Source organism: Populus euphratica, unplaced genomic scaffold (assembly GCF_000495115.2).
Source record: "Populus euphratica unplaced genomic scaffold, PopEup_1.0 scaffold59.1, whole genome shotgun sequence".
NCBI lineage: Eukaryota > Viridiplantae > Streptophyta > Magnoliopsida > Malpighiales > Salicaceae > Populus > Populus euphratica.
The window spans coordinates 429169-440886 of record NW_011499940.1 but is presented as its reverse complement, the minus strand read 5'-3'; the positions used below and the strand labels follow the sequence as shown (position 1 = coordinate 440886).

General features: G+C 36.4%; 2 protein-coding genes across 3 annotated transcripts; one reads left to right on the top strand and one right to left on the bottom strand.

Annotated features, from left to right (window-relative positions):
- Nucleotides 1-3869: 3869 nt before the first annotated feature.
- PPD6 (thylakoid lumenal protein (Mog1/PsbP/DUF1795-like photosystem II reaction center PsbP family protein)) lies at nucleotides 3870-5956 on the bottom strand. The gene is made up of 3 exons (XM_011042428.1): nucleotides 5563-5956; nucleotides 4500-4816; nucleotides 3870-4192 (listed from the first exon to the last, which is right to left on the bottom strand). The coding sequence occupies exons 1-3, from the start codon at nucleotides 5834-5836 to the stop codon at nucleotides 4022-4024; spliced, it is 762 nt and encodes a 253-aa protein (XP_011040730.1). The 5' UTR covers nucleotides 5837-5956; the 3' UTR covers nucleotides 3870-4021.
- Nucleotides 5957-7468: 1512 nt separating this feature from the next.
- On the top strand, nucleotides 7469-11490 carry SEC15A (exocyst complex component sec15A). 2 transcript variants are annotated; one of them, XR_844442.1, is made up of 3 exons: nucleotides 7469-7694; nucleotides 8170-11024; nucleotides 11130-11490. XR_844442.1 is itself a non-coding variant. In XM_011042427.1 (2 exons), exon 2 carries the CDS (start codon nucleotides 8185-8187, stop codon nucleotides 10552-10554), a length of 2370 nt encoding a protein of 789 aa, XP_011040729.1. In that variant the 5' UTR covers nucleotides 7469-7694; nucleotides 8170-8184; the 3' UTR covers nucleotides 10555-11490. The 2 variants fall into 2 exon arrangements, 1 of the variants encoding a protein (XP_011040729.1); XM_011042427.1 differs by having other exon boundaries at nucleotides 8170-11490.
- The last annotated feature ends 228 nt before the right edge of the window (nucleotides 11491-11718 follow it).

The following is an 11718-nucleotide window of genomic DNA, read 5'->3' as shown; positions in this document are numbered from 1 at the left end:
ACCGCTCTTGATACTTTCCACTTTCCCTGCTGGCTTTATGATTTTCTTGGCAGGTGCAAGTAGTGGTTTCTTGATACAGCTTATTGTATTTTCCACCTTCTCCTCAGGTTTTCTGGTTTGCTTGGCAGGTACTAGTGGCGGTTTCTTGAAACAGCTGAGACCCGTTTCCGTCTCTTTTATTTTCTTCTCTTCATTATTTACAGCCTTGATAGGCATGCGAACTTCAACCCTTCCTAGTATTCTTCCGCGCATCTTGATAATGAGAGTCCTGTTCCTTGACACACCGCCAGACTTCGTCAGCTGAGTTTTTCCATCAATGGTAGGGTGTCTTGCGTACAGTTTTCTTCTCCAAGTATAGAGCAAACAAGAAGCAGCATTCTTGATCATCTTTACAGGGTGTCTTGTGAGACATTCAACCTGTTTCGCGACAGGAGTGAAAAGAAGAACCCTAGATGATATTACAGGGAACCTCTTGAGTTGGCCCAGAGCGGCTAGGCATCGATGAACTTCAGGAATCATCGAAGAAGAAGTGACTGCAGCATCTGCAGATGTCTTTGCTGACTCAAACAACGACAGAAACTGTTGCTCCATTGATGATCAGTGATCTTATCAACTAGGGCTTAATCAGAAAAACTCCAAAGAGGAAAGAAAGAAAACTAAATTGGATGTTTAGGTTTCGGTGGGGATGTGGGGTCCTGTTTTCTTTTAGAGGTATGAGGGTCATCCTAATTTCATTCTGAATCCGATAGCTTATAGGAAATTGGTACACAAATCCGATAATTTGAGGAAACTTTTGCGGATTTTTCTGAAATAGGAATCCTATGTAATGAGGATTCTAAGATAGTTTCTATTTCTGAACAATACTTGCTCAATACTAGAATCCTATGTAATGAGGAATTCTAAGATATTTTCTATTTTTGAAACAACACTGAATCCGATTTCTTAGAGGAAATAGGCACACAAATCCGATGATTTGAGGAAACTACTGTAGAATTTTCTGACATTTGAATCCTATGCAAGGAGGAATTCTAACATAGTTTCTATTTTTGAACAGTACTTGTATTGAAACTCTTGAATAAAATAGACAGCAGAAAAAAATCAAGCAAACCAAATGCTACTTAATTGTTTCTTTTACCCTCCCTTCACAGACTCCTGGCATGCATGGACACTACTGAAGGCTTTCTGCTCTAGCAGTTGTCATGAATTTAGGGATTTTGGTATTCTACAGATCATTGAATTACAAAGGGATGAAAGACCTGGATTAATGACTGTATTCTTAGTCTCATGGTTTTGTCGGATCATATGTACATTAGTAGTCTCAATCGATGAGTTTCATTTGGATATTCACTTCTAATGTTTCCTTGTCCTAATATTTTCAAAAATCTTCTTCAAATGTATTTGTGTGCCCTAGTACAAATGCTGTCAAAGTGGAAGTCTATATCTTTGATCCGAGGAGTTCCATACGAGCCAACGCGCATCAGCTGATGTATGCCTGACACTCCTATGTTGTGGAGATTCCATCTCCATGGTATTCCAAATGGTGCTGTATAATAACTCCCATATTGAAAATAAGGTGCACAGCAGATATAGGACTGGCTGCATACAGTCTGGAAAGAGTATAGAGGCTAAAGAAGCTACTGATAGTGAACCAAACAACATCGCGCCACTACGAACTGCAGAGGCGTAGACTGTAGACTTGAAATATTTGGCACAGGATATTTCAACTCCATAGACCACACAGTAAGCAATCACACAAGTAAGGCCAATCCACATAGTAATGGGGTGTGTATCAAATGGAGAATAGTCCTTTCCTTGATACATAAACTCAAGAAAGCAAAGGAGGACAGGCATGATAAAGGTGAAAATGGCATGGGTTGAATTTGGGGTGTTCAGCTGATCATGTTGGACATAGTTTTTCGCAGTCATGAATGCAATGTTCAATGAAACTTGTCTCTGTGGGAAGAACATTTGCAAAGGCTAGGCTAGGAGTGGGGAAGATAGATTTAGCCAGGTTTAGAAATATGCTCTGATATTGTGTCAAGACAATAAGTATTAAGTTGGGTGGATTTGTAATGTTCCAAAACATCCCCTGACTTCTATTTTATAGTTGGATCTGTGGTCTTTTAGAGACCATCCAAGACCTAGGTGCTCACAATCATTAAATCCAATGGTTCAAGATCAGGTTTGTTGCTTAGAATTCACCAATGATTTCCATGGACCTGAGCCTCCCCTGATCCCTTTGCAAGGGCTTTTTTTTTTTTTTTTTTTTTTTGGCTAAAGCCTCTTAGGTTTCTACTTTTCTTCGTAGTTGAAAACTGAGGTTGTCACAACTCACAAGACTACCTATCTTGGGTGCTCCGGGGACAAAAGAACATACAAGAAAAATAAAAAAAAGGAAGATTACAAGCTTTTTTCCCCTCCGTCTAGTTGGGCCCAGAGCTGGCTGTTTGTCAATGTTTTTTTAGTATTATGAGAAACACTCATCCATGGTAGTCACCGGACCACCATAATTGAAACCTGGGTACTTGGATGGTCCATCGACTACTTTTTTCCTTGTAGGCAAAGCTCCCTACTAGAAGTCAATGCTGAGGTTTTTAATGCGGACACAACTGCATATATTGTAAGAAATTCACTCAATCCACCAAGATTCAATGTTATAGACATATTTATCTAGGCAATCCTAGAGTCTGAAAGATGCCACTTCCTCTTTGATCAATGTAGAGTTTTAGTTTCTACAAAGGTAGGAAGCTGCTATGAAACTTACCTAATCCAGTGCCATTATGTTTAGTGACCACCCATGTCTTCAGTGGTCTCAAGAATCAAGACTGCCTCCTGTTTGGAAAAAATAACTGTAATTATTTTTTAAAATATTTTTTTATTTAAAAATATATTAAGATATTAATTTTTTTTATTTTTTAAAAATTATTTTTGACATAAACATATTAAAATAATCTGAAGATACATAAAAAATAATATTAATTTGAAATAAAAAATAAAAAATAAAAAATTTCAATTTATTTTAAAAGTATTTTTAAAATATAAAAACAAATAGAAAAGTCTAATAAATTAGAAACTGATTCGACCTATAAAACAGAAGTAAAGAGCTAATTGTGACACAACACATTCACCCAACTAGACACTTCGGGAGAACCCAATCCAGTTACCAAACCTGCAGAACAAAGAAACACGTTTAGCAAGCTCAGTATATCCTATGGCCAACATTGCAAGAACAAGCCACTCCCCATCCCGCTCATTGCAATTGCATAGCTTCCTTCCACATAGAGAAGTTTCATTCAACATTGCATTTTTCAACGCAAGAAACTACTTCCAGCAAAATCAGTTTACTACTGCTAATTCATTCCATTACATTTTTTCCTTTATTGTGCCTGCCCTTCTCATTTTTCTTGAATTGATGTACCAAGGCAAGGATTGCACTCCATTCGATACAAATCCTGTAACCATGTGGACTAGCTTTAGTTGTCTGCTAGCATATCGCTTGACCTATTGGGTAGGATATATGACCTGTGTTAGACTTTTTTTGTCCCAACGTTATGTGACTGCAGTTAGGTGCAGCATCGTGTTGTTTGGTTTGCTGTCATCGGCATCCTTAGCCTCTATATTTTTCCCGGATACCATCCAGCCATTCCTCTACGTGCTCTGCATCTTGATTTCAATGGGAGAGCTACTGTATGCACCATTTGGAACATTGTGGAAATGGATTCAGGTTAGACTGCTGGGAGTATCAGATACACAAGAAAGGCAAGAGGGACAAGCATCAGCTGATGTACACTGGCTTGTGTCAACCTCCACAGATCGAAGAAATAGACTTCCTGTTTAAACTGGAGGATTAACATGTTTACAAATGTGGGTCAAGCAATTTGTTGAATATCAAACATTACATTATATAGAACTCATATAAACAGAGGCATTTGAATGGTTTACTGGACTGTTTACATATGCAACATAGGAGCCAATGTCAAAATGAACAAAAAATAATCTCTTATTTTCATCAGGAAAGTTACTAAATTTGGAAGGAATCAAGAATGGCTTTTAGAGTTTTCTCATATGCTTGCCATTGTTTATCATTTGCACTTGCTACGAACAACACAACAGTGCTTCCTTTAGCAGTTGCCTTTGCAAGATTGTGCGTCCCCGTCAAAGCAAATGGTGTCTCAAGCATGTACTTGTAATACTGCAAAGACAATGACGAGTTTGAGGTGACTAGAATATAAAAATATATATATTGGTTTTTCCCTTTTCCCCTTCAAAGAAAGATACGATGTTACAAAGAAAAGCATTAACAGTTCAGCGAAAAAAAGGAGCAGCAGATCAGAAAATATCAAAGAAGCTTTACTATGACACTGCCATTTTTGTTAACTAATAATAGCTTAGGTTTCTTTAGCCAAACAAAGGGAAAGGAAGACTGGAGCCAGTAGCACAAATGGGGAAAATGTAGAAAGAATTGCAACAACTTGCAGGATGAGTTAACAGGATGATACCGTCTGATCACCGGACTTTTCAATCTTTGTTTCCAAGAGCTCATCAGGATCATAAGAGTTTCCTGTAACAAAAGGGCCAAGAGAGGCAATCAACTTCTCCGGGTTTCCAATCTCTTCAATTGTTGCATTAGGCTTGTTAGTCAGGCGAATCAAAGGTGAAGCCACCACCTGGACTTTTCCTTGCTTTTCATCTTCAAACTTTACCTCAACCCAGGGCTCTGCACACTTAGGTTGGCAGTAATTACCAGATAATATGTTTGCTACGCGTGTTTGCTTCCAACTCGGTGGGAGGATGAACTGGTAAGGCTGAACATTTCCTGCAAGAAACTAAATTTCAAATATCATTAAATTGTGACAAAAAAAAAAAAAAGAGATCATCCTCATTACACTGTAATTCTTCTCATCCTCACATTTTTTTTTAATAAGAAACAGGCCTAACGCAGAAAACCTCTGACAAATTACAAATACCATCCCCCCACTGGTTACTCACATGACCGATAATGAACTCAGCTGATCTTGTTGATTTAGCCTAACCCGGTGAGATTCGGCCAACTCAATTCTAAGATTTTGCTGACACTTGGTTCGGGTTTGATAACTATCTCCATGAGCACCCACACTGCTCCACGCATCCCCTCCTCCCAACAAAGAAGAAGTAATGGAAACAAAAAAAAAACCCACAAGCATGGAACACCAGCATTAGAAACCTCAGCAGCCTCATAGAAATTATAGATCACCCAAATATACATATTTCAAAGCTTCATCTAAGGAACAAAAAAGGTCTATGCTTATATTAGGGCTTACCCTAGTCATATTTGGGGCTTCCTCAATTCCTCGAATCTTTAAAAATGAAAAAAAGAAGAAAAGAAACCCCAATAAACCTAGCTCTCTCAAATGTAAGAAAAAATTGATTCAGGCAGCACGCGTAAAAGAAATATGCCAAGCGACTCCATGAACTAAGCTAATTGTCATCAAATATAATTCATGAACTAGGACTAAAAGGCAGATGGTGGAGTAAGTGGACACAGGCATGCAAATATAAATTGGAAAATGAGAATCTACGTACCTGCACGAAGAGCAGGGGTGTCTTTTGGGCTGGCTTTGAAGAGAACAAAAGAAGAGTCCGTTGGAGAAGGTGGCAAGTAGGAACCAACCTCAATCTCTCTAGCTTCAGAACTTGGAGGTGCTTTAATCAAGATTAATGGAGACAACACCAGTCCCTTCAAGAATTGTCTCCTCAAAACAACCTGGTTTCTATGTTGGTCCACCAACTTTGTTGTTGTTGTTCTTGATGTTCTGAGTGGAGATGAGAAAATTGGAGTTAGTGAAGCAGTTGCCATTTTGAAGTATTCGTCAAGAGAAATGAGAGAGACAGATTTTGAAGGATGGGGTTGGGGCCATCCCGCGCGTACTCTTATCCGTTCATGGATGCCATGAGACACCTGGACTCTGTAACTTGTATACACCACATACTTTCTTGACGGTGTTATATAGTTGTGAAATTCGGTTTAAGAACCGATCTAGAAAAGCGTCCTGAGTTGTTAATCTTAGTGTTTTTAAACCTGGCTCAGTGATTAATTTAGCTCAATGCTTGGATTACTGGTTTTGACTGCATCATGGTTTAATTTTATTTTTTTAATAAATTAAAATGATAATATTTTGGTAAAATAAAAATAAATAATTAACATTTTATAATCTAGCTTTTAATCGGATTAACCAGTATAATCAGCTAGGTTTGAAATTACCTATATTTTTTTATAAATCTAATTTGGTTTCAGTTTCAGATAAATAAGGTTTTAAATTGATCTATTAAGCTAAATTTTAAAACTATAATTAATCTTTATCTATTCATTGATTAAAACTATACTTAATTATATTTATTTAAACACTAAAAAATATAAATGCAGGTGCACTGATTCTAAAATATTGTGTTTAGTTAAATTAATATTTTGTTCAATTTTAATAAATAATGGTTCTGTTTAAGATTCTAAATTTTTGTGTATCTATTCATCATGTTAGCTCGATTTAATAACAATATTTTAATTTTTTATTTTGAATATCACAAGATTTACCTAAAGCATCCTTAGATTTTAATTCAAATATAGATATGATAAATGTTCCTATATGTATATAAAAAATATACAATATTTTTTTTTATATGTGTTTGGTCAGCCTAAGTTAGATATAGCTGAACTCAATTTCTATCTATACTTATAAAGTAATTAATTTCAGTCTTAAATATTTCTTCTAAAAATATAATTTTAATTTCTTTGACGTTTTGGAATTGAGGTGACAATAACCTAATCAACAAGAGAGGGTGTTGCTGCCAGTGCAGTGGAGATATAAATTAATTTATACTCCATAGTTTTAGTTTTAATGTCAGAATATTTATACTGCCTTTTCTAAAATATTAGAATCCACCTGTCACGGTCATCACTGACTTGAAATAGAAATAATAATAAAAAAACTTTATATTAAATTATAGCTCTTAGATCGTCTCGACTCTCGATATCTAATTTAAGAAGGGATTTAAATCATTAAATTATTAGATAAATATAAGTCAATTAGAGAGTTTGAATATGACTTTACCGAATTAATCAAATCATTAAAAATTCAATTAAATCAATTAAATTTTAATCAAATTAATATATTTTTTAAAAATTTGTTTTCTAAATAAATAGAAAAAATGAATAAATCAACAAATTTTGAATTTTATGGCTTCAATTTTGAACTTTTTGATGTTTTTATCCTTCCCCAAAAAAACATTAAGAGAAAAAAAATTAATATATTAATATCCCTATAATTAATTAATTACATACTTTATAAAACTCTAATCAATATTTGACTGCCACGTTACCTGTTCAAGCAAACTAGCTAATGAAAACAAAGGTGCATGACAGTTAGCGTGTACACCAAAATAAATAATTATATCCCATGTCGTGGACGAATCTAAACAAACCAAGGAGTGGAAATATCAATTTCGTTATTGAACAAGGTACAAACGGCAACAGAAAGAAAACAAAACATGAATTTTCACATGAGTTGAAACTAACAATAGCAGGACCTTCATTGATCACAGATTTCATTGAAAACAGCTGTTTCAGCTCAACGAGTAAGGAAAACACATTTCATTTCTTGTTTTACATAGCAGAAAGAGAGCAAATTTGGCCCAAAAGGAAGGCCTCTCAATAGCTCTTTGTAAGTATAAAGTTTTTAACTTTGTTTGATTTTGCATCTGGGTTTTCATTTTTTTCTATCTGGGGATTTTTTGTTTGTTTGTTTTGTTCACATTTTGTATCTGGTTGATTGGTTGTGAATTTTGAAATGGGGATTTGTTTTTATCTTCACTTTGTTTGTAAATTGATGAATTTTATGTTTGATGGATTTATTTGGTTATAATTTATTAAATTTGATTAATCATAGATTGATTTTTCCGTTCTATTTTAGATGTTTGCATTTCGTGCTGTCTTTGAATATTTATTTCTGTTTGAATCTTTATACAAAAATGTTTATTGAAGAAAAGACTTGAATAATTAGCGTAAATTTTGTTAGATTTGATTTATTGTAGGTGTTGTTTTACTTCGTTGTTTAAGATGGTCGATAAGGAGTTTTGTGGATTTTTTAATTTAGTTTCGGATGCTATATGAGTGTGGTTTTGTTTTGATTGTTTCAGTGTTTAGTGAAAGCAATGGATGCGAAGCCTAAGAGGAGAACTGCTGTAGAGAATGGGGATGGAGGAGAGGACTTGTTGCTTGCAACTTTGATTGGCAATGGAGAGGATTTGGGTCCAATTGTCAGGCATGCATTTGAAATGGGGCGGCCTGAATCGCTGTTTCATCAGCTCAAGTCTGTTGTGAGGAAGAAGGAAGTTGAAATTGAGGAGCTGTGCAAGAGCCATTACGAGGAATTCATTCTTGCGGTTGATGAACTTCGTGGTGTATTGGTTGATGCTGAAGAGTTAAAAAGTGAGCTTGCGAGTGAGAATTTTCGATTACAAGAAGTTGGGAGTGCGCTTTTGGTCAAACTTGAGGAGCTTCTTGAATCTTATTGGATTAAGAAGAATGTGACTGAAGCTATCAAAACATCGAAGATATGCATACAAGTTTTGGGACTCTGTGTGAAGTCTAACAACCACATGTTGGAAAGCCAATTTTACCCAGCGTTGAAAACAGTGGATCTGATCGAGAGGACTTACTTGCAGAACATCCCTGTGAAGGCACTTAAAATGGCCATAGGGAAGACGATTCCAGTAATAAAATCTCATATTGAGAAGAAAGTTACCAGTCAATTTAATGAATGGCTAGTTCAAGTGAGGAGTTCTGCTAAGGATATTGGACAGACAGCAATAGGCCATACTTTGTCAGCTCGTCAAAGAGATGAGGAAATGCTGGAACATCAGAGAAAAGCTGAAGAACAAAACATTTCAGGGTTAGGAGATTTTATATATACTCTGGATGTTGAGGAAAATGATGAAGATTCAGTTGTGAAGTTTGATCTCACTCCTCTTTTCCGGGTGTATCATATTCATGATTGCCTTGGAAGCCAAGAGCAGTTTCGTGAATACTACTATAAGAATCGGTTATTGCAACTCAATTCAGACTTGCAAATCTCTACTACTCAACCATTTGTTGAATCTTATCAAACATATTTGGCCCAAATTGCTGGTTACTTTATAGTGGAGGATCGGGTCTTAAGAACTGCTGGGGATCTTTTGTCAGCAAATCATGTTGAGACAATGTGGGAAGTGGCTGTGGCTAAAATGACATCTGTTCTGGAGGAACAGTTTTCCCATATGGATTCTGCAACTCATCTCCTGCTGGTGAAGGATTATGTCACTCTTCTTGGGGAAACTTTTAGACAATATGGGTATGAAGTTGGCCAAATTCTCGAGGTAGTTGATCGTAGCCGAGATAAGTATCATGAGCTTCTTTTGGGAGAATGTCAGGAGCAAATTGTCAATACTCTTGGAAGTGACACCTATGAGCAGATGGTAATGAGAAAGGATACTGATTATGAGAATAATGTCCTCTCCTTTCATCTTCAAACCTCAGATATAATGCCGGCTTTCCCATATTATGCACCATTCTCCTCCATGGTACCTGATACTTGCCGCATTGTTAGATCTTTCATCAAAGGTTCTGTTGATTACTTATCTTATGGGGTGCATACTAATTTTTATGACATTGTGAGAAAATACTTGGACAAGCTCTTGATTGATGTGCTAAATGAAGTGATGCTTAGCACGATCCATGGGGGTGCAGTTGGTGTGTCTCAAGCCATGCAGATTGCTGCAAACATATCTGTTCTTGAGAGAGCTTGTGATTTTTTTCTTCGACATGCAGCCCAACTATGCGGAATCCCGATCCGATCAGTTGAGAGGCCTCAAGCTAGTTTGACAGCCAAGGTGGTCCTAAAAACTTCAAGGGATGCAGCTTATCTTGCTCTGCTGAATTTGGTGAACACCAAGTTAGATGAATTCATGAATATTACAGAAAATATCAATTGGACTTCAGAGGAAACGCCACAAAATGGGAATGACTATATAAATGAGGTGGTTATTTACCTGGATACTATTTTGTCAACTGCACAACAAATTCTTCCATTGGATGCTCTGCACAAAGTTGGGAGTGGTGCCCTCGAGCACATTTCCAATTCCATTGTCGGAGCATTTCTTAGTGATAGCGTAAGGAGGTTCAATGCTAATGCAGTCCTATCTCTCAACAATGATTTGAAGATTATAGAGGATTTTGCTGATGAGAGGTTTCATAGCACCGGCCTGAGTGAAATATACAAGGAAGGTAGTTTTAGAGGCTGCTTGTTAGAAGCACGACAGTTGATTAACCTTTTGTCAAGCAGCCAGCCAGAGAACTTCATGAATCCTGTGATAAGACAGAAAAACTATGATGCTCTGGATTATAAAAACGTGGCCAGCATCTGTGATAAATTCAAGGATTCCCATGATGGAATCTTTGGTAGCCTCTCAACCAGAAATACTAAGCAAAGTGCACGGAAGAAATCAATGGACATGCTGAAGAAAAGATTGAAGGACTTCAATTGAGAAGGCTATAGATTCTGCCTGCATTAGAAGTAGTGTCCCTTTGTTAATTTATTGCTTATCTCCTTCCACTTATACATTCTCTCTTTTTTCCCCGTTGTCATGAGTTGGAACGAAATAGGTTTTTTAATTCTGTGCTGATTAAATTCTATCAATAAAAGCTTCTATATTTTCCCTTGAACTCGTGAGCAAGGACATGTATTCTTGTTAAAGCCATATTGACCCACAGCATATTTATGCCATTTCACTGTTGAAATTAAAATGAATCAAAATAGTCGTTTGTTTCCACAAGCACCAGAGCGTTCTGCATTTGCACATTCTTAATACTGTAGGTTGGCCTTCCTTACCCTGCGATATTTGGCAGTTTGTTTGCAGGAGGAAAGAATGGCTACTGATGCTTTATTTATGGCACTACTGGCTCTTCATCATTCATCGGAGATCTCTACATAAAGTACTTCCAGATTCTATATATGGTATTGAGTTTCTTGTATGCCATTCAATCCAAGGCTTCTTCGCATTTCCTTCTACTCTTATCACTGTATTTTGTTGAAGAATTGCTGGATTTGTTTTTTGCTTAGGTAGAAAGCATAAAAGCAATACACAAGTGGTTTGCATGCTAATTGCTAAAGTTTGCGAACAATCTTCTGCCGAACATGTGTTGAGTTGGTGCCACACCTCCTTATACTTAAAGTGGATCTTCTGAGGGCCTTTATGATGTTTGAAAGAGTAACTGAAGGTACTGTTCACCGCTTTCTCTCTGCTTGTTATTCAAGACTTATTCATTTTGTTCTAGTGCAGACAGTGTTTGATACATAGTTTATCAGATTCTTCGAATGTCGCACATTTTGCTATCCAGATCATACGTTCTTGATCATAATAGGCACCACCTTTTATTATTTTGCATAATGATCAGTTGAAGACTATGAAAACTAGGAAAAACTGCCTGAACCAAGCTCACAGCATACATAGATTCCTGATTCTATCTTGGACTGCAACTTATAACTTGCGATACAGATCAGTTATTCCCAACATTAACGTTTTTAATTTGTTTAATTTCTTGCAACAATACAAACAAGATAATTCTAACATCCTGAAAAACAAGACAGCAATATATGAAGTTCAAGTCCAGGGAGTCAAACCCCCTTCTCTCTGCATTTCTTTTGTATT